Below are 23,067 nucleotides of genomic sequence, written 5' to 3'. Positions count from 1 at the left end.
TTTAATTGTTCATTATGTCAGGAAGGCTCATCCAGGAAGGACATTTTCCCATTTGCTCATCATTTATTTGTGAGGGATTTGTCCTGGTTCCCCAGGCTGGCCACAGGTTGCTGTGTCTGGGGGCAAAGCACACCAGTTCTTCTGCTGCTCTCAAATGACTGAGACCTGGGCTAGCAGTTCTGGTGTGAATCAGCTCATGGGAGGGAGGGACTGCAAAACCTCTAAGAAAACTCTCAGTCTAACAGAGGATCACAGAGTGGATTGGGTTGGAAAGGACCTTAAATATGATCTACTTCCAACCCCCTGTCATGGGTAGGGATACCTTCCACTAAACCAGGCTGCTCAGAGCCCCTGACCATGAACATTTTCAGAGATGGGGTATCCATGACCTCCCTGGGCAGCCAGTTCAAGTGTGCTCCCATTAAACGTGTTCCATCAAACCAGACTTCTATTTAATTTCATCTCAGGGTTTGTCTCTGCCCTGCTGCACTAAGGCTGCTTTGGGAGAAGTTAAATTACAAACTGGGGCCTTTTGAAGGAGGATAAGTGTTGGGTAAGGCTGATGGCCAAATAATAACTGGGGCTGAACCAGAGCAGACATCAATTAGATGTCAAGGGATAAATCACAAGACACAGAGTGCAGATACTGGTGGAGACAGCTGTGGTGGTCATAGCAGAAATGCTCTTGTACCTGGGGAACAGACAGTGTGTTCCCAATCCTGACCTTGGGGAGCAAATCAGGAAACCATCTTCTTAATTAATAAACTAAAGAACACCCATGAGAAAAGAAAATGCCTTTATTCTGTGAGGTTGGGGCTCTTACATCTCAGCTTAGTTTGGTTTTTTTTCTAAGGCAGACATAAAAAGACTCCATAATTTATTATTAGGACATCTGAATAGTTATTTATTGAGAAGCCACAGTTCTCACACTTTTACAACTGTCGGCTTGTATAAGGCAAAAAAAGCAAGATGGATCACTATTTTACACAGAAAGTAAAAGCTCTGGAGAAGGAACTGATGGACATGCAGTTACTGGTCAAAATGCAATGTACATGACATATATAAAAACCATTGTGAAACAGAGGAATTGTAAATTATGGTTACAATCTACCGAAATAAATATTCAATATATTATTATAAACACATTTGTAGAGTCTAAGATTGTAATTAAAGTTGTCTTTGTACATACACGGTTATTTGAAATTTAAACAAAAATGTAACATTTAGAGGAGCAAACGTCAACATAAAACAACTGCTTTGGACTTGTAATGTGGCATGATATATCCATAATGATAGGATTAATCTGGTGTGGCAATTAGAATGACTAATCCTCTGGGATGTAGTCTCTATGGAGTTAACTGCATATTGAAGGGAAGAGCCTGGTACTTTAACAAGGATGCAGAATGATTCAAACGGCTGTCTGGGTTTGTTTGTTTTCTGGTTTTTAAATGAACAGAGAGAGAACAAAAAAATCATTTGTAATTGCCTGGTTTTTCTTTTAAAAACAAAGCTGTTTTTTTTTTAATTAATTTTAAGCAGTTGGCATCCACAGAAGAGAAAGAAATGAAAGGACTCGAGTCACTCATCTTCACAACAATTTACCATCAATGTATATACAGTACATTAATGAAGCATTGTTTAAACTTTAATAACAGGGACACACCTAGGATGTTTTCTATGTAGTTTTTCCATTAACAGTATTAAACAATGGTGCTCCATATTGCTTATGAACATATAGATATGAAATTAGGAAACTGATGAATCAAAGAGAGGTGCTAATCTTATTACCACACAGCTAACATGGCATTTGTATTGGTAAACTTCTCATGGGCATTTAGAGCTGACATAAAAATTCCTAATGTGGCTAACTGAGTTACAGACGAGGTACATGCACGGATACCAGGCGACCCCCAGCTGCCCTAGTCATCCTCCTCATCCTCCTCATCGCTGTCCTTCATGGTGATGCCCTGGAGCCCCCCGCCCTCGCTGACGGACGCCGTGGCCTCCTCCACGGTCAGCCGGTTCCGGATGGTCTCGTAGGTTTTGCTGTTCAGGGTGGAGTCCAGCACGCCTTGCAATCGGAAATCTCGGTACGTTTTCTACAGCACAGACACAGGGAGAGGTCAGGGCCAACACCAGCTCCCCTGCACGAGTCAGCCTGTGCCCAGTGCTGCGGGTTTGGGGCCAACAATGGGAGAGGCTGGGATACCAGGGAAACCCCAGCCCTGGGGACAATTTGTATCACCCGGGAAGCGCAGAGGCCACAGCAGCATCTCTGCTGGCCACTGCACCCTCCCTTAGGGTGCCTTGGGCAACAAATTACAGCTCTGTGACTCCAGCCCTGCCTTTGTGGGCTGGGCAGCTTCAGACCAGCACTGTTTTGCATAGGGGGGCTGTGTCTAAAAAGACATCGAAGCAATGTAAGGCTCTGCTCCACCTGACCTCCCTGGCTCCTGGATGTGTTCATCCTGCCTCTAATGTCAGTCATTTCTCTTCAGGCAGCAGGATGCTTATCCCCTGTACCCACAGACATGATTACACATTCCTGGAATGCTCCATATTAAACAATCCTACCTACAGTATAGGGATTAAATAAACTAAGTCCAGGACACTGGACGAAATTATTGAGGTATAAATATAAGCATAGGGCACATGTTTCTTAAATCTCCCTTTCTTCACCTCAATCTGGAATTGTATTTCCATGGTTCCCATACTTCCCTTGTTATTACAATTAATATCTCTTATTTGAATTTATGCTTAAAACCCTTCTCAACTCTGTGAGATAAAACTCTGGTCTCGTTGTTCATTTAATTCTGTTCTGTGCTCTGCATAGAAACTATTTACTGTTCTGCTATTTCAGAAAGTCCTTGGGTTTGTTATAGCTGCTTCTGAATGTAATATTGGTATAAATAAAGCACAAGGAAAAAAAGCTTTCCTCAGCTAGCTGACAAGTAGGAATAATCTGTCTGTGCCTGTTGTTTTCAGTTATGAAAAGCACATTTAATACATTTCAGTTTTAATTTATTCATGCCTTCAATGTGTTCACTGCACACAAGACCATAAACATTATAAAATACTAGACCAAAAAGCATTAGATAGAACCTAAAATGATCAAAAATATATTTACCCCCTTCTGTGATCTTATTATTTCATGTAAACCACTGTGATTTCACACTGAAATAATTATCATTAGTCCAAGGCACACACACACACAGATATACACATACACGTGCACTTAAAGAAAAAAAATGCTACTTTCAGGGTATGTTATCTCACCTTTGTGATCTCTTAGAGTTGATTATATACATCCATTGTAAAAGAAACAACTTCAATTAACTATGAGAACAATCTCATTTGCATTCTGACAATAATCACGAGCCATAGTTGGGCTTAAATGTTTCTAGCAAAACAGCATTAAAAACTTTTGGGTTGATTTAACCCATTTTAACACCAGAGCTCACAGGTGTGATCAGTGAATTTGTGCTCAGTGAATTTGTCCACAAAAAGGCTAATTTTGGTGCACTTACTGTACAGGTAAGGTCAAATAACAAGAGAGTTTGGTTTTTGTTTTTAATGCAATAAATTTGTTCTTATTTGCACACCTGTATTTTACATCTCTCTGCATTTAAAGTTCCTGTTTATCCAGTGCTACCTGCAATAGACAGAGCTATCTTAATTCTTTAAAAGAATATTAATGAATCCTTCATTTATCTGCAGTGACAGAGCACGTGCCACACAAATGCAGGAGCACACAAAGGCTCCTCCAGACAGCGAGGGGCACTGGGAACAGCCTGGGTGCTTACCTTGACTATCCTGATGAGGGTTTTCAGCTGGTAGATGTGGAGCTGCAGGTCCATGCGGTCTGTCAGCCAAGTGCACACAACACTCATGGAGCTGGTGTACCATTGCTGCAAGAGAGACACGGCTTCTCCAGCACCCACACGGGGCTCTGAGCGACACCTGTGCCCCCAGCACCCCCTCACAGCCACCTTTGAGGCTCACACCCTCCTGCCAGCCTGCTCATGGGGTCCATAGAGTGACAGGGGAGACTGGCATCTGCTCTTACACAGAATTTCCATGCATGGGCTTTTAAATTTTAACAACAATAACAACAAAATAAACTTATTAGGAGGGTAAAGGCCACCAGTAGTGCCTTGTAATCTGATTTTGCCATTGATGGCACTTGCCAGCAGTGATCTGTGTTTGGCTTGAGCTATGTTTTTAACCTGTTTCCCCCACAGTGAGAACACAGTCCTGCCTTTAAGGATGTTGGTCCCACACTCAGGTTACTTACCATCTTCAAATTCAATCATAAACAGCCACAGGATGGGTCTGGGACCCTGAGAGTGAACAGAGGGGAGGCTCATGCAGGGAAAGGTTTGGCTGGGGGGAAGGATGCTGGTGTAAGCACCTATGGGTGGGTGCCTGCCCAGGCTGTCTGGGAAGTGCTTTGGTTTCATCCTCACAGTTATGAGAGATGGAAAAGCAGCAAAGAAATCAGCTTGTTTCAAGCTGCTGAACTCACAGGGCCCCTCCAGGGGCTGAAATTGTGCTGTTGTGTGTGCAAAGGGCTCGCAGCAGTGTGGCAGCAGCCTGCAGTGCAGGACAGCTCTGGTGGGCTGTGGCATGTCTGATGCCCACAGATGAGCAGTGAGCCCTTGAGAGGAGGAAAAGCAGGGGCTGGGGCGTGGGTGGGGAGCCACAAAACCTCCCCATCGGGCTCAGCACAAGGGGTGGTTACAAAGCAGGTAAAAACCCATCACACCTCTGTATGCACAGCTGCACCCTTCTCGTGACCTCTTTTACACACAGAGATCAAAGCCCATACTGCAGACCAGCTGCAATTAATCTAGAACCAGTTAAAATACTAAAGAAACTTCACCAGTTTATGAAGATCCTGAGAGAGCACCATCCATAGTCTGGGATGCAGCTGCCTCCCAACAAGGCTGAAACTTTGCACCAGTCCAAGTCAGGTCTTGGTGCCCCCCTCAGTGCCCCCTTGGGCCGGGGTCTCTCACACAGAACATGCCCTGTCCTGCTGCTGGTGCAGCAGGGGAACAGAAACAACTGAACATTCTATAATTGCAAAACTTGCCAGTGATTTGCTTCCCTCCATCCTTTGACACTGGCACCCACAAGGTGGCATGAGGCTCACCAAAGCAAACAAATAAGTCTAAACTAAACCAGCCCTGCACCACAAAAATGTGTGTTCAATATCCATCTCTGAGCTGAGTGGCAGCACACCCAGGAGCTGCATGGGGAAGAGTTTTCCCCCCAGCTCCAATGATGCTCCTCTACTTTAATTTCTACACCACCTCTTTAAAAAATGGAGCAAATAAGGAGATGAAAGAGTCACTGAAGAAATGGCATGTGGTGACCTCATGCTCAATGCTTACACCTTGTGTAACTTGTGGCAGAGATTCTGCTGACCCTTCCTCTCCAGGACAGAAAGCTGGCAAGAGCTTGGTTGAGACTAATTGAGACTGGCAAGCAGGAGCTCTCAGCTGTCACCTGAGGTGCTGGCATCAGACTGGGGTTGAACAGTGAGTGAAGTGAGCTGGGCAGCTGGTGTGGATCTGATGAGCACAGGAGGGTCTGGTGGGGCTTCATAGCTCCCAATGCCTCAGACTGGTCTGAGAAGTCAGAGTGTCCCTGGATACCCCCTGAGGGTCCCAGGTACATGGACCCAGGGCAGCCAACAGCCAGCTGGTGGTTGGGTGGCACAGAGCAAGTGCTGCCACTGGGGGATCTGCCTGGGCTCCCAGGAAATGCTGCAGACCCACGTGGGCAAAACAGGGAAACTGTTAATGTTCATAAAGCTGCTTTTCTGCAATCAGTGCTTAACTGAGTCATGCTCTTGGGTGACACTAGCTGTGACCCAGGGCTGTGCTGGCACATGGACGCCCAGGTCAGCCAAACACCTCCTTCCCCTTCTGCCACCTCTTCAGATCGGAGCCCCCAGAGGTAAGGGCACAACCATGTGTTACACACACGCCCCCTCCCTTCCCCTGCCGCCTCCCAGCTTCCACAGAGCGATCTGCTGGGTGTTTGTGTCAACTCCACATGAGATGAGAAGTCCCTGGCAGGGGCAGGTCCTGCCATTTCTGTCTGTCCCACGCCACACACGCCCACAGGGCAATGTGATCCCAAACAGAAATTCTAACCTCTGCCCGGATCGTATTGGCAAGGTGACTTTGCTGCTGTGAGACCTTCCGAGCAAGCCAAAAGAAATGCTTTTCTGCGTTTCTGGAGGGCACTTCAAACACTCTGGGTTCTGGGGAGATGCAAACTCCTTGGAAGCAAATGTGAATTGCAGCCCTCTCCTCTCGCGCGGCGGCTGACAAGGGCTCAGCGCTCGGCGGCATGAAAGGAGCTCTCTTTCTCAAAGCCAACTCACTCCCAAGACTTTCTGCTTTATGAGGAAAAGACAAAGTCTAATTCATTGATCTTGATACACAAAACCGTCACGTCACTTCATAGAGCACACACCAACTGCTGAATTTCAGCCCTGCATATTCATAAAAATAAGTTAGCCCATAAATTAAATGTTCCCTTTAGCTCTCGCTAGTGTTGATGTGCTATAAGACGCATAAGCCCTCTGATTCATGACTAACCTACCAAAGAAGATAACATTTGCATATGACTATATTATTAAAAAAACAACAAAAAAGCCAAATGTTCCCAAACAGAAACGTATTCACCTCAGACAAAAGAGCACAGAGTGGTCCTGTGGGGACACTGGCCACCTTGCTGTCCCCAAGGGGCTCTGCCATGCCCTCAGGGCCAGTGGGCTTCATGCTGGGGACACAGGGTCCCCTCTGGGATCCAGCTCCAGCCTCGTGGCTTGTCCCCAAAGACAAGGTGCACAGGCCACAGCCCAAATACTGAACTTTGGGCTCTGACAAGGGGCTTGCAACACATTTCAGGCACATTTCATTGGCACAACAAAGTAAATACCATAAATATATTTTCTGCAAAAAACTTCTCATGCCTGCTTGTAAAGAATGAACAGACCCCCCTGATGGTCCAGGCCCATGAACAAAACCCCACGTGTAACTCACTGTAGTACACACACATTACTGGCGCTGCTGGCATCCCTGTCCCTCACCCAGGGGACAATTTACACTCAGTCTGGGGGCACAGGGTGCATGGTGGGTACCACTCCTCCAGCAGGGAGGGGCACAGGGCTCTGGCAGAGGCAAACCACAGCCCCATGGCTGCACACCATGAGCCAGCCCCAGCAGAGGAAATGCAGACACTATCAGAGCCCAGCCACTGCAAGCAGGTACTGTATTTGTACAGACAGGAATTCAAACCCTCTTTCAGGTTTCTTTTCCTGTTTTCCCGTCTTTCAGAGCAACTCTCATTGCTGGGGGGATGAGGGGAGCCATGGGCCAGCTGGGATGCACCAGGATGGGCATTACAGGAGCTGGAGCATTACAAAAGCTGCACTTCCATGGCTGCCCATCCAACACCCCAACCAGCCTGAGCAATAAGCTTACTTGTTCCCCAGCCCTCTGCCTTCTTTTTTTTTTTTTTGAATGCAAAAACATGATCAATAAGTTCCTGAAATAGCAAGTTTGTCTCTGAATACATAAATTGTAGAAATTGGTATGAATAAATCTGCAAGTAGCACACTGAATGTGGCACATTTTATCAAAACCCAGCCCTGTGCTGGGCTCCTGTGCTTTCTGGGAGGTGGTGTCATTACACACACCCAGGAACATCTGCAAAGCCCCGTTCTCTTTGGTGTGAGCTGAATGGAAGCATGACCTCCTGTTCCTTGCCATGAACATTGAGTTCACACTCATATTTTACATGTTACAGGAAGCCACAGCTCACCCCAGGAGTGCTGCAAACAGAATCTCGTAAGCCAGATGCAACACTGCTTCTTAAGGCACCTGAAGGAGCTGTATTCTTCATTCAAAAGCTTACATACTAGTAGCTTAAGGTCACTTCAGCTTTTGTAAAGAGTGGGACAAAACCAGGAATGCTTATAGGGCTGGGTTGTCAGCAGGGTAGCAGAGGGATTACAAGGAACCTGTGACTCTGCCTCTTTCTGCCTTTACTGGTAGTTTTTTTGTGTGTGAACAAGTGCCATACAACAGATTGAGGCTGGTATAAAGGCCTGGGACTGTGCAAGAGCACCCTGCTGAGCCTCAGCTGTGCTTGCAATTAGCAATAGGCATGAAATGATTATTGTTGTGGTGGCTGATGGCAATCTGAAGTGACAAGTTTTATGGGGGAAGTTGTAGTAGGGATGTTCAGCAAGTTTCTGCAAACCATTAATCGAAGGCTGCAGCACAGTTTAGTCAAAGCTATTTTATGTCATTCCAAAGGTCTCACAAGGATGCTGAAAGAATATTTTTCTGCTCTCAGTGCCTTGGAACGGAGTTTTTCTAGGTCAGGGATTCTTTACTGCCCTATTTAGTGTCAAAAATACCCATTTGCCTCAAATTAGCAGAAAGCTTGTAGTTAAGGGCTAGAGATTAGGCATACAAAATTACTCAGCAGGTGACTGCTGGGTGGATTTGGGGTTGAGAAGTCTTTAAAACTGACTACAAGACATTATATACTTCTGACAAAAGAACATAGTAATCCTACCTGCTTGCTTTAACCACTGTTGTTTGTCTATTATTATGTGCTTTAATGCTCATAAGAGCAAAACTACTGGTGATACTACTCAATTACCATAGTAACTCTCCCCTATGACCTCTCATTTCAGTACTCGCTTTCCAACCAGAACCAATCCAAGCAGGGCAAATCTATTTAAAACTGTGACACACACTGCACAAAGAGGCTCCCAACGCTGGCTGGCTCCCTCTCTTTGTCCAGGACATGGGCTTGTTTTGAAATGCTGAAAGGCAGCTTTGAAATGAACTCTTGAATTCAAGGTGTTTCAAAGATGAGGAACTGGATGCTGGGCGGACGCCACCACAGCATCCCTGAGCTGGCCAGCACGAAGTGAGGGGGCCACAGAGGTGGGAAGGGAAAGAGGAAAAAGGCTGGCTGTGAGTTTTACTTCCCAAAGGAAAACTGGACCCGCTCTCAAGCAACAGCTCAAAGTGATCTATCAGTCAGGAAAAAAGAAAAAAAGATAAAATTACCAACTCTTTGTTTCTGGTATTTGCCCATCCCTGTCCAACAGGCCAAAAGCTCAGCTGGGGGAAGGCAGAGTGGGGCTGTGATGATTTACAGCTGCTGACAGTAGGGGACAGCTGACAGAGCCGTGTCCATCCAGCCCTGGGTGGCCCTGAGATCAAACTGGGTATTTGGTGTTGTCACATGCACTCATGGCAGCCACCTCCCCTGAGCAGGTGCCATCCCCACGGGGAAGGGAGGGATGCAGCCCCAGCAGCGCAGGGACAGCAGGGCTGGGGCACTGTCCTGTGCACACAGCTGCCAGTGCTGGAGGGGACTGGTGTGGAGAGTGGGAGCAGAGCTCTCCAGGAGCAGCCTGCCAGCCCCAGACACTGTGTCCCTTCCTGCACTCTCAGTGTGCCCAGCAGCACAGCCAGGTGTGTACACCAGAACTGCCTGCAGCCCTGCAACCCAAAGCCAGATCTCCCTATGGCAGTCATTGAAGGATCATTCTTGTCCAGTCAGTCTTCTGTGGCCACCAAAGTTCTCCTCTCCACCTTCCCTCAATGTTTCTTTCGCTCTTGGTTCCAGGCAGTCATTGCTGTTCCAAAAACCTGGTAAAGATGGTAAGCCCAAAGCATGGTGCCTCAGAGCCAATGCAGTTCCTACTCCTGTCCATCAGAAATAAACAGAAGTTCCCAGCACGAACACACAGAGCAGCTTATGCAATCCTTTTTCCAATGGCCAGCTCTGCTGGGATGCTGGGTGTGGATGAGGGCAGTGACTCTTGCCCTGCTCCCAAGCACTGCTAGCAAGGTCCTGGCCAGGCTGGCAGAGCTGAGCCCAGCTGTTTTTCAGGCTGTTCTGGAAATGTGAGTTTTGTGTTGCTGCAGCAGATGTGCTGTGCCCCAGGCTGGGAGAGTGGGGACAGAGCAGGGACAGGGCCTTGGTGACACAAGTGTGTCTGAAAAGCTTCAGTTAAGATATGTGGCAGTGGCCCTGGAGGAGGATGAAAAGCCACAGGCACTCAAGCACAAACACCATTCTGGTCCCCAGTGTCAATGAGGAGACTGAGATGGACCTTCTGCCACACAATGAAGAAAGAAGAGGCACAGCTCTCCCCTCAAGCATACGTTTTCTGGAGGGCAAACAGAGACCTGTCCATGCAGCAAACCCCATCCCATCCTCTCATCACCTTTCCTTGCTCTACTCAACAAAACCCACCCTGTGCTCTGGGTGTTACTCCACAGAGCCCTGCAGAAGGGCTCCCCTGCCCTGCCCTTCACTGGGGACCAAAGAACCACCCAAAGGCTGCTCAGCATTTGGAGCTGTAAAACCTCCTCCAGCACAGAGGGCCAAGGCTGCAGGGGCTCAGGGCTGAGCCCCAGGCACAGAGCATCTGGCTCGGCCGTGTCCTGGCCGCAGCCATGGGTGGCACCAATAATGACCCAGAGGCTCTTTCGATTTACACCTGCCAAGGATTTGGGCCATTCCCCCAAGCTGGGCAGGGCACAGGGCTCAGGGCACTGAGAACGACCTTGCTGTGAGTGCCCAGGTTTTCCAGAAGCACAGAAATTGGTGTCATACTGCCCACGTTACAGAAATAAGTTTAGCGGCTGTGGCTCTCGGAGCACACAGCTAACCATAAAATAAGCAATGAGTTAATATTGCAGGCATTGATCAGCTAGTCTTACAATTAATGCTTCCAATAAAAAAAAAAAGCTCCCCTTTTATTCAACAGAATAAGAAATTAAACACTTGAGGGCTCATTCTAAAGAATGAATGAAATTGAATAAGCTACCTAGCACTTGAGATTCCCAGCGAGTGCTTGAATAGAGCAAACCTCCTGAGTTGAATGGATTGCCTTTTGGGACCAATTTGTCTCTTTTCACTCTTTATTCCTCCTTTTTTGCTGACAGATGTACAAAGGCGGAACTGCGCTGTGCAGCTTAGCTACATGCACCCACAGCAGCTGTCACTTTTGTCGAGCAAGTTAATCAAGCAAATGCCACCATATCCCACTTTCTATAAGGAACAACATGTTATAGACAGTAGTCTTGGGAGACGGGGAGGGAGGGAGAGAGACTTTATTTTAACTTTGAGTAGCTGGTATTTTTTTTTCCCCTCTGTGTGTAAAAAAAAAAAAAAAAAAAAAAAAAAAAAAGGAGGAAAAAAGAAACAGCCAAACCTGGTAGCACAAGCTGACACTTTTGTTTTCCCGTGGAACAAATATTTAATATGATTTTAACTCTAATTTGTACTAGAAGGAGAGCTGTCTGGTTTTAATTAAATTTAAGGGACTTAGGGGAACGCAGTTAAAAAAAGAAATAGAAGCTTTTTGTTTGCATTAACGCTTGTTGATAATAATATATTGATTGTCAATTGCTAAGCCCAAAAGATTAGTGTAGTAAATAGAATTATCTGAATGCCACAAGTGAAGTGCTAGCTTCCCGTCCCTGCTTTTCCTTTTGTGAGGCACTCTGAATCACTGGTTGTTATTTATACATTTTCTTTGATAAAACCAACTTGTGTGGCTGATTTTTTTTTTAAACCCTGCCTCATTAAGTGTATAATAGCATTTACGTGTGGGGCTTTCTGCTTTTTAGCCTTTCAAGCTTAAGCTTATATTCCTCTCTCACAACCATGTTTCAAAACTTGGGATGTTCACAAACAATTGGATACACACCAATATTGTATATATCAGATGCTCTCTTGCTATTGCCAAAGACTAGAAAATAACAGAACATTATCCACAAAGAGTAAATAAATAGTTATCGTCCTGCTACGCTGCTGCATGCCAGATAATAATGCTGTCCGGTCATTAGGCAGCTTTTCTGGGGCACATAATTCTTTAAGTTAGGTATGAAAAGCCAACATCAAAAGTGGGTCTGTTGGTGTAGCTCCATGGAGCAGAGCGCTGGGAGGGCTTCAGGCAGCCCTCAGGTTGCTGGTAGAAAGGTGATTCACCCCAAATTCAGACCCTTTGGAAAGTATCTTTCAGAAAATAAATCTAAGCTCTGGTGACAGTTTGCAGTGTACTAATTTAACTTCTCTGCAGGGTCTTTGCCTTGGTATATTTAGGAACTGTCAGTGTTTGGGATTCATGACCCCTTGGCCAAACTGGGCACCCCACGCCTGCACCTCACCCCTGTGAGCAAAGCCCCTGTTAGCTGTGCTCAGCAGGGCTCTGGGCGAGCGCTCCTCACAGCAGGCAACATGCCCCTCTTCTTCAGAACTAAGCCTCTCTGTAAAACTCCACAGTAAATTCTAGAGATCTGGCAAAGTGCTAGCAATTCGATAAAAACCCCCGAAACCTTGGGGTCTTTTTTTTTTTTTTTTAACAAAATTTTGACCTTGTTCTACCAAAGCCTTGTAGAATAAGTCTGGAGTCTCCCAGGTGACACTCACAGCTACTACTGAAGCAAAAGTACTTTTTTTCCCTGGTATTTTATGTACCACTATAATGCTATCACTGCGAGTACACACAGCGTGTTCTTCAACATCCACCCCAGAGCTGTGAATTCTGGATGCCTTTTACTCTATTTTATATTCCTTAACTACGAAATCTCATTCTTGTTGACAACGTACCAATACGAGGAAGTTACAAAGTCAAAGGGTCTCGATATGAAAATAATTTGTATTATTATTTAATAAAGTCACAGTCCCTAACGTTGCCTAATAGGGTTAAGCTGCTAGCCAGAGCAACTCATCATCTGTCTAGGATGCAAATGGCATCACCGAATTACATTATTTCTTCCCCCCCCCCCCTTCCCAAAAATAAACCACAAAACAACTTTGAATCGCGCAAGAGCTCTGCCTTGCAGCAGGGAAGAGCGCTGGGAGCGAGCGCGGCGCGGAGCCGGGCGCGGGGAAGTGCCGCACGCTCTTTGCAGTACATATGGCACCTGGGAGCACCCACTGCTCAGGAGCTCGCCTCGGGGCGGGCTCAGGCTGCCGCCTCACCCTTCACTGCCTGCGGCTTGGACCCGCCAGGTCGGCCGGGGCTCCCGGGGTGCTGCCTGTGCTGGTGGGATCGCACAAATTCCCTGCTCTCCAGAGGGGCACAGCCCAATCTGCATGGCTCTTGCTGCAAATTTCTCCCTGTTATTAATCCAAAGTTTTCTTCATTTTCAGAGAGGGCAGGAGGGATCAATATCTTTTGTGTTGGTGGGGCCAAGGTCCCCAACAAACACATGTGCCCAAGAAGCTCACCCCTCATAGCCCCTGCTCTCGGTGCTGCACCAACAGTGACACCTGCACTTGTCCTGTCAGCTGTGACTCCACACGCCACAGAGGGTGCAGGTTTGTCTGTGCCGACCCTCAGTGGCTCTGCAGGCAATCCGTGCACTCTCAGCACACAGGCAAAGGCTTCCCACAGCAGGGCCACAGCCAGAGAGGGATCTGCAACACTGCTGCTCCTTCCGGGGGGAGGAACAACTCTGATGCCTTTTGCTCATTCAGGTGGCCCCCAGCCACACGTCAGGGTGGTCTGCTCTGCTAGCCAGACACCGAAGTCTCCACTTAGCAAAGAGCCATACACTCACATCCCTGGCAGAAGTGATGGGTGAATGTGCCAATGACTCCCCTTCTGCCCTGGGGAGAATCTCACAGAAAAAGCAACTGCACTGCTGGCACCTCTCTTCCTACAGCCAGGGATGTCCTGGTCCCAATCTGCTGGGGTTTGCTGAGAGAATACCAATGCCAGCCCAAGCATAGGTCATCTCTGAACCCATCCCAGCCACGTGCTGCTGCTGCTCTGAGGAGAGCAGAGCTGCCAGGCTGTGTGCTGGTCAGGGCTGGATGGAGGGCAGCAGGCAGAGAAAACTGCAGGGGAGACCCCTGGGCAAACAACTACTGCTCCATGGCAGGGGGTGCAGGAGTTGGTGCCCACGGTGATCTGGGAAGGAAGCAGGCTGCCACCCCAAACTTCTCTCCCATCCACAATGTCCTCAAACCAGGGACATCCCAGGCTTAAACCTGTCAGGTTTGCAGGCTGAGTGCCTCAGCAGGTGCCTCGTTTCCTCTCTGAGACTGGATGGTCCTAATCCTGTTTATACACTGAATTACACCTCCAGAAAATGCCCCTTTTAGGTAATGGATAAAGCCTGTCCTGGCTACATGAAGCCCTGAACTGGAAGCCCTGCCTTTCCAGGCTGTGCTGGCATGGAGCATCCCATATCCCTGCACACAGGGCCTGGGCACACCACCAGGTGGGCTCTGGGTGCTGAGCTCTCTCTGCTTCACTGCAGATACAGCTCTGCAAAGTGCACAGCATTCACTAGGAACTGCCAAATTAAATCCCCGAAAACCTGCTGCTTTGCAGGAATTTGCAGACTTCTCTTCTCCTAAATGAAAGAGCTTCTGCATAAAAACCTATAAAGGCGCACAAACAGAAAACCACTTCTGTATGGATGCTTGTTCTCAAATACATTTTTAACTTATAAAATATTCTCTGCTTATTTCCATTTTTCAAAAAAGAAATGAAGTTGACATGTTAAAATCTGAGTTTCTATATAAAGCAGCCTAGTAAAACACAATATCCACACAACTGCTATTTTTCTGTCCTGATTCCAGAGCCCTGTTAGTGTGAGGCAGTGATGATAAAACTGGGTGCACAGTTGTTCAGTAAGATGCACAGCAATGCATGCTATAGAATACTTTCATTACACTTGTTATCAGTTTAAATTGGAAGCTGTCATGAAGTGGGACTTGATAAACTTTATCTGCTTCTTTTATAGCCTGCAAATTCCAAAAAAGTAGCTGGAGGCTGCCTGTACATCTGGGCCCTGATTGCAGCAGCTCCCCTGGTCTCTCTCCTTCCTGGGGTTAACACCGGCTGCAGTGCGCTCCCTGCCCGAGTCCCAGCAGGCATTTTTGAATGCTGATATCATACATCCAGGGCCAGGCTTAAGGGAGCACCGGGAAAGGAAAGAGCCGCAGATCAAGAGAAACAAAATGACCTGGGACGGCTAATCTGGCACGCACCGCTGGCTGCCGCGGGCTGAGCAGCAATTGTGTGCGGCCGGGATGCAGGGGGAGAAAAGGAAAAGACGGATTGAAGGCGCTGCTGGAAATCAGACAATTCGTCATTGTGAGCTCAGGGGCTCTGCCCTGCACCGGGAGCTGCTTCGGGCAAAGGCTCTTTGCGGAGCCCGCAGGGAGGGAGCACAGCCCGGCCCCTGGGATGGGGTCAGCCCCGCACACCTGCGGGCACCGGCACATCCCGGCCCTTCCCACGCCCTCGCACACAGCTGGGACACAGACACCTCCAGCGCCCAGCTGGGACACGGACACCTCCAGCTCTCCTCCCTGATTGCCCACAGGATGGGAGCTCCAATACAGCCTCTTAAACTTAGCCATAAGGCAAAGTGCACCGCGTAACTCATCCGCAGTTTTAAACAGAGAGCTCCTGGCCAGAGGCTGCTCAGGAAAAGGCTCTCTCTGGATGCAGAATTCCATGCTCCTGCTTCCCCAAAACCGTGGCTACTCGCATCTATAAATGATCTTTCACTCAGTGCCAGCCCCAAAACACAAATCTCTGACGCTCAAAAGCACGGTGCAGATGATGTTAGCAAGCCTATGCTGACCTTAACGTAACGGAGCAATCAGTCTGCCTTCTTAGAATGATTAATGGAAAATCTCCTCTGGAAAAGAAATCAAATTAACTGTCTTCAACCAAATGTCTACTGGAACACGAAAAGCTGTTCTGATAAAGACATTTAGGAGGGGAAAAAACCCCTTTCAAGCATGTAAAATCCAGTGACAGATCTAGGATTTATTTTATTAAGACTCTCCCTAAAATAAATTAAATGGAGCCTACTTAAATGAGCACTTCAGGAAAGAAGCCTTGCTGAGGGGGAGCCCGGAGGCCATGTGCCCAGTGCATGCCTGGGCTGTGTGAAGCTAACAGAGGGGAATATCAGAGGACAAGGGCTGCCTCTCAGGAGTGGTGTCAGTGCTAAGCTCTTCTCCCCACTCCCCTGTGACTCCAAGAGGGCACATGGGGAGGAAAAGAGGCTGCAGAAGGACAGTGCACTCTATGCCCCCTCTGGACAAAGAGAATTTGTCCCCTAGAAGCTATACTGACAACAACCACCACACTTTTGTGTTTTTTCCCAGCAAAAGTCCTGCAGTGAGATCAACTCCAGGTCCAGGTCTGAGCTTTGCCAAGCCAGCAAAGGGCAGCAAAAGCTGCATGGCTTTGGCTCCTCCAAAGATGCACAGAGAGGGAAAAGGGAGCTGAGCTCCCTTGAGATCAATGTGCCTCATTGTCTTTGTTTCGCAACTCCCTCTGGAAGGGGAGAGAGGGGAAAAAAAAAGCAAAAAACAAGGCAGAAGAAATAGCTCCATGGAGGCCATATCAGGATGGGAGTGGGAGAGAGTTAGTGCCCTAATGAGCAGTCTAGCTGCGTGGGAGGGAAACAGGTTGTTGTCTGTCTAAGAGAGAGTGGTGAGTGTGGCTACAAGCAGCTCCGAGATGGGAGCCCAGCGCGCAGCCTGATATCCGCTCTTCCCCTGATCCTGCAACCCGGCCTCCTGTGAGTAATTCTAACTCACAGTGAGTGGCTCCACTGACTCACAACCAGGCTTTTGAGATTGGAGAGGGGAAGGAGAGGGGAGGATGGGAAGGGCTCTGTTTTGGCATTTGATTGTGCCATGCAAGGCTTACGGTCTAGCAAGAAATGCCATGATCCTGCAAGCATGCCTTGAAGGAGCTGCCAAAATTCAAGTGAGTAACCCTGCTAAGGGCAAAAGCTTTGATTTTAAGGATAAGCTAATTCCTCAGTGTCTGCAGAGGACTTGCTGAATTAACTGATCTAGCTGTGGTTTGAATTTTTTCAGTATACTCAGGTGTGCTATCAGGCTCTAACGTGTAGGTACTGAAACATATGCTGAGCTGCCTGTGGATCCTCCAGTGACAAATGCTTACTCAGGCTCCTGGAAGTGTGTATAAGGATTCTGCTGAATTCTTGAGACTCACACAGTGTCCTGCATCCTTATTATCTCTGATATTTAGAAGTCAGATACCAGCAAGGGCAGCCTGCTTTGGAAACATGAGAACTGTCCTGCACCATGTCCCCAGCACTCCTGCTGGGCTCCTGGCATGAGGGAAGAAACCCCAAATCCATCAAAATCCACCAGATGCAACATCTGCCTTGGGATATCACTGGGGCTTCCTAAAAGGCAAACTCAGCTGAGCCTGAGGGACAGGACAGGAGGCTGGAGCCTCAGCCAGGGGCTTTTGCCTCCCTGAAGGTGGTGGGAAGGAGATGCTGGCTGCTCTAGCTGATGAGAGGACCTGGAGTGACTGTTCCCCTGCACTGAGGACAGCTGAGGGCAGAGCAAACCTTTGTTTCCTCACTGCCTCCCTACACCTGCCAGACCTTGCTCATCCCACCCTGCCATCAAGACCAGGAGCCGTTTCTGCCTTGCAGAGAAGAACAGGCTCATCCCTCGTTTCCGGAGCGCGTTCTCCGTCTGCTGTCCCGGCTGTGACACAGAGCGAGGGAGCTGAAGGCTCTCGGTGCCAGGGAAGTGGTGAAACTGCTCCTGCACGCAGCACCCTGGCTGCTGCCACCTCGGCGGGCAGTATCACTGCGTGATTAAGTTCTTACCAGACTTTTTGGTAAAGGCAACCTTCCTGATCTGATAACTGCCAAGGACAAGCCAAATACGCAGGGTCAATCCATGCACCCTTAATCTCCAGAAGGCAGATTAAGTGTATAATTGACCCATATAATCCATGTATCATCTCCAGTGAAATGTTTTTTATGTCCGGTTTAGGCAGACATGAGGCCCATAAGACAGCGATCAGAGACACAGAATTACCATTGCAGTAGATTTCATCAAAGTTAGAGATGGCTTTTTAATCACTGATCTCAGAGACTGCTAGATTTAAGCAGATGAACTAGCACTAAGCACATCTGTTTTAATCCTTATCTTCTACTCAGGCTGGTGTCTTCAAGAAGTACAAGGAGGAAAAAAATAAATTAATTTTTTTTTAGGTCCTCTCAATCTTAGGAGCTTCTCTTGGTGTTTTGATCCCTCATATCAAAAGCATGTTTTTGTTTTTTTGGGTAAGATATTGAATTAATCATCAGAGAGGAAAATGCCATCTGCGCTATTCAGGGACTGCATCGGGATGCTGGAATTCGCAGGATCTCGGGGAGCTCACCCAGAGCTCAGTAGCCTTTTGTGTATGTGCTACTCACTGTGGCTGGGGAGGAAATAGTCACCCTATGTTTTACATTAGTGTTTACCAATTTATGTGGAAGCAAGGTTGGCATTCACACTATCTACTAGTCAATCATAGACTTTCTGGATCACATATGTTGCGACGGGTTGAGACCTATACTGTGAGTATCCAAGGGTGTTTGTAAAGATATACACACATATATGGATCTAGAAATAACTTCTGTCAAAGGGCACAACCCTCACAAGTAAAACTCCCACTGCCTTCAGACAAAATGACAGATGTATAAACTCTGATCTCATGAAGTTCTGAGTGACCTAAGACAAAGAGGACCTGAATTTTGCAGGATTGGTCTAAAGACTCAAGATCACTCTGAAGATATTTTCCCATGTTTAAGATACACCCACCTGCTTCTGCTTCATTGTTCCTATAAAAAGTTCCATTCTGTATGTCAACTCTGCTCCCCTCTCTGGGCAAAAAGTGATAAAATATCCTTCCTGTCAGGCACCACACATAGTTTGTGATCCTTCTGCATTGTGTGCAAAGTACCATAGGTTTTAAATCCCAAAGCACCCAGCCAGGCATAGGAGTGCAGGGACAGAATGCTATGATGCTATTCTGAAACTCCTCTGTTACCACTGCTCTCTACCAATGGGCCTTATTACAGTGTTTTAGCTTTAAATGTTATCAAATTAGTGAACCAGGCCAAGTAAATAAGTCATGTTACTCTGCAGTAAACAGCACTGCCAAAAAGCTAGTTAGGTTTTGATTACCAGCAGAACTCCACGATCAATCTGTTCATTCAATGATCCCAAGAATACAGATTTTTAAAATTAAGATGACTCTATTTCAGGGAGGGGGGAAAACCCATCCTGACTAATTTGCAGAATTAAGAGGATTAACTCAGAGACCACACAGAAATATAACAATAATCTGCCACAAACACCAGTATCTCCCAAAGAGCAGAGCCCTGTTCTGCAGGCATGAGCAAGTCAGGCAATGCAGGGGAAGAGAAATGGTTTCTGAGCTAAGAAATCATGGCAAATACTAAGGAAAGACATATTAGCCCAGCATCTCTGGGGACATGGCGTAACACACTCTGCAGCCTCCATTCAGGGGAGGAAACAAATGGGGAATAAATGGGAACACAGGGCAGGATTGCAGGGAAGTGTGGGGATTAGGGGTATCCCAGGAGTTCAAACCCCACCAAACGTGCAATAGACAACCTTGCACTGTGCACCTCTGCTCCTGCCCTGCCCAGGGCTGTGCAGAAAGGGGATGTAGCCCACACTGTGAGTGTCTTTACTGGGACCCCACTGGGTGCACAGGACTTGCCTGCAGGCAGGTTTAAGCTGTTTGCTGCCACTGCTGCCCCTATTGTCATGCAACAGCCTAAACTGGACTGAGGTTTGGCCGGGGCAGGCCAGCACCACTGCACTAAACCAGCTGAGGACCTGGCTGTGAAAGTGTTAATAATCTCATTGCCTAGACAAACTGCAGCTAAGAGGATTGTTCCTCTATCATGCTGGGGGAAGAAGGAACAAAATGAGGTCCAACTCTAACTTACTATCATAAATACCATTTTTGATTATTCCTCTTATCTTTTTTATTAAAGAGGTAGTTAGTACCTAAAATGTCCTTGGAAAATAAGGTCAAAGGAGTTTAAAGATCCTGTGACCATGCTGCTTTGCTGGGTTAGGTGAGAGTGGCAAAAGGCTGCAGGGCTCTTTCTGAGGTCAATAATAGTGTTAAGCACTTGTTTCTGCCTTTACCCAAAAATGGGTGAACACAGCACCAACTTAAATGGGGTCTGGTGACTCCTTTGTAAACCCTGTGCTGGTGCTGATCCACCAGGAGCTCCTGAGCCTTGATGGGAGCTGAAAACAGGAGCCAGCACAATCCATTCCCTCCTTGCAAAGCAACCACCCCACAGCTCGCCCTGCTCATGGGCACACACTCACACACATGAGACACATGCAAACATGCCAGCAGCATCAGATCCCAACTCTGTCCCACTGGGATGGGAACAGGAATGGGAACAGCTCCCACATGCTGCAATTCCCACCTGCAGCCAGTGTAAGTCAGAACAGGCAGAGCAATGGAAAAACCCCATCTTTGATTATTTAATTCCACATGGATCAGGGAGACTTGAGGAAGGCAGGGAGGGAAAGAAGGGTTTTGCATTTTTTGCTTTCCACCACGGTAGCTGCTCTTTTGCTTTTTAGTTCATGTCAACTGTTAATTTGTTTAAAATATGGCTTGGTAAAACCAAGTATGAGTGGATCAAACTGAAATCAATATTTGTGATAATTACAGCCTTTTGAAAATTGGAAATAATGGCCCAAATCGGTACAAACACACCAACTGTGAATCATAGGGAAAGGATGAGGGAAAAGGCAGTGTGGGCATTGAAAAGAACAGTCCAGATGAGCTCTGGAAATTTAACTGCTCGTGGAATAAATTTCAACACAAACGAGCAATGCACTCGCAGGCCCGCTGCAGATGGAAGCGACAGTCTTTTGTTTCATGTTTTGTTTTTTCTCCCCATGCCTGCTTGATGGGTGATTTGCTGTCTGGTGCTCACGCTGCAAACTCTCCCCAGAGCCGAGCCTGGGGAGGCACTGCTGTGCTCTGTGCATGAATGAGGCATTCTCAGTGGATATGGGTCATGCTAGTAGATGTACACAGCAAGATTATTTGACTCTTAATTCATGCCACTTGATATAATGTGATAAAACATTTGACATGAGAGATAAGTTCCATTTTAATCTGGTAAGTTATGGGGAAAAGAGAGAGTGGGAATTGTAAAGGAAGAAGAGGTTTTTGAGGGACAGGTAATGTGCCGAAAGAGAAGTATTGAGTGAAGGAAGAGGTTGGCTGGGGAAAAAGCAGATTTCCCTGCACACTGAGAAAGCAAAAGAGTGAGTAGAGAGAAAGCACAGAAGGCTGTTAGAGTTCCAGAGCCAGGAGACTGAGACATGGCACTGCTGAGGGATGGAAGGAAGGACAGTAGGGAAAGAAGCTGCTTCAAACAGAAATTGAGATACGGACAAATATCCTAGAGAGACTGAAACAGTAATGCTGCAGTCTGGTCATCAACAGAAAACCTTTACTATAGAACAGCTACAAGGACAGAAAGGCTGTGACAAAACAAGAGCAACAGAAACAGAGATACTTTTGACATGCATCCAAACCTAAAAATCTCAGGCATCACAGGTCACTGTTCTCTCACAGTCCAACAAACTGATCTTGTCCAACTGAAAATTAGCTATGAACATCTGGGTCAGTTCCTACCAGCCATCTTCATCAAGGAGACCACGTTTCAAATTTACCTTTGGTGGCAGACACCACAACATGGTCCTCCTTTATACTAAAGCCCATTCATAATCAGCTCTGTCTTGATTAGCTTTTAAAATTAAAGTTTAGTATGTTAAATTTGCTGTCATATTTGGAGTGCTTGTCAATGAAACAATGCAAAACATGCAGAAGAGTTGGTCCTTAGCAAACACATCTGCCAAAAACCTGGCTCAAATTTGAACAGTGAGAGCTATGACTGAGATGTTCTGATACAGAGAAATTTACACATATTAAAGAGCTCTCTTAGAAGATACTGGTTTTTAAAATCCACACACAGACTAGGACACAGTAGACTAGAGTAGAGATTTAAAGCAGGCAGAGAGCAGATACGAGCCTTAGTCAGAAAGAAGGGAAAGATTTATTTTTAAAGCTGTAACCAATAAATTTTCTCAAAATGTGACTTATCCTCCTGTCTTATTTTGTCACATTTTGGGTCTCTCCTGCTTGGTGTCCAAGGAGGAGAGGGCATTTACTTACATCAAATAACCTTTCTATATACATCTCCTCATTGACCTTATCACGCAGGACATCCTGAGAGTGGCGGACAAATGTCACATAGGCATCAGCAACATCCATTCCTGGCTTCTGCATGGAGGAGAGAAGAAGAGAGAGAGAGAGAAACATGAATAGTGACGCAGGGAGCAGCTTCTCTGTGCAGCCTCATCACTGCTTTTCCTTCTCCTCCATCTCCTGCTGGTCCTCCTGCAGTTCGCCCTTTCCTTACCTGATGAACACTTACCTGATGTCACATTGCTACAGCTCTCTGCAGGATTTAACTGATCTTTAAAGAGTAAAATCAAGCATGCGAGATTTTGGGGATAACAGCATTGCTTTAAATCAAACGGGAACTGAAGCAGCTGGATGTAAAATACTTAAAAAAAAAATCTTGTTTGAGTTCACATTGCTTGTTATATTGGATTCAAACTTACCTCAAATGAAACCCATTAAAATATGGTAACACGAATCATTACAAGAGCTGCCACAAAACCTTAAATTTGTGTGGCACATTGTAAGTTTGTTAATAACTAGTGTCATTAGTTTCCATTACTGTGATTTACCTCAGATCACAGAGTATCATTTCTCTGCAAGATACGATTGTCAGCCGCTGTAAATTGAAGTTAGTTAACACATCCATGTAATTTCCAGGGTGAAAATGAGGACAGTTTGGAAAGCAGTAGGAAGGGAGTTTTTTAATACAAAGCAAACAATTATCAAGCAAAGGGCCAGTGCTTGGCCCTTGGGAAGGCAGTGACATTTCTTAACACCTACTGCAACAATGACAAGGTATTAATTTGAAAAACAATGAGGACAACACAAACGTGGCAGTAGTCAAGTGTTACACTTTCAAGCAATTTTCAGTCTGCTGATCGTGCCCCTTCCAAGGCAGGATTAGATGGATTGGTTTGTACAAAGACAATTGCAACAGAATTAGACTT

The 23,067-nt window shown here is 46.7% G+C and overlaps 1 protein-coding gene across 13 annotated transcripts in view; it reads right to left on the bottom strand.

Annotated features, from left to right (window-relative positions):
- Positions 1–779: 779 nt before the first annotated feature.
- CADPS (calcium dependent secretion activator) overlaps positions 780–23,067 on the bottom strand; it is a 202,736-nt gene continuing 180,448 nt past the window's right edge. For all 13 annotated transcript variants that reach the window (XM_064723741.1, XM_064723742.1, XM_064723745.1 and 10 more), the window contains 3 exons: positions 22,109–22,216; positions 3,804–3,908; positions 780–2,099 (listed from right to left, as the gene is read on the bottom strand). In XM_064723741.1, coding sequence (XP_064579811.1) covers positions 1,920–2,099; positions 3,804–3,908; positions 22,109–22,216 — 393 coding nt within the window. In that variant the 3' untranslated portion in view covers positions 780–1,919. The remainder of the gene's footprint in view (positions 2,100–3,803; positions 3,909–22,108; positions 22,217–23,067) is intronic.

This window comes from Zonotrichia leucophrys, chromosome 12 (genome assembly GCF_028769735.1).
Source record: "Zonotrichia leucophrys gambelii isolate GWCS_2022_RI chromosome 12, RI_Zleu_2.0, whole genome shotgun sequence".
NCBI classification, from domain to species: Eukaryota; Metazoa; Chordata; class Aves; order Passeriformes; family Passerellidae; genus Zonotrichia; species Zonotrichia leucophrys.
Note: the sequence above shows the minus strand (reverse complement) of the source record. Positions and strands in the feature narration are given on the sequence as shown.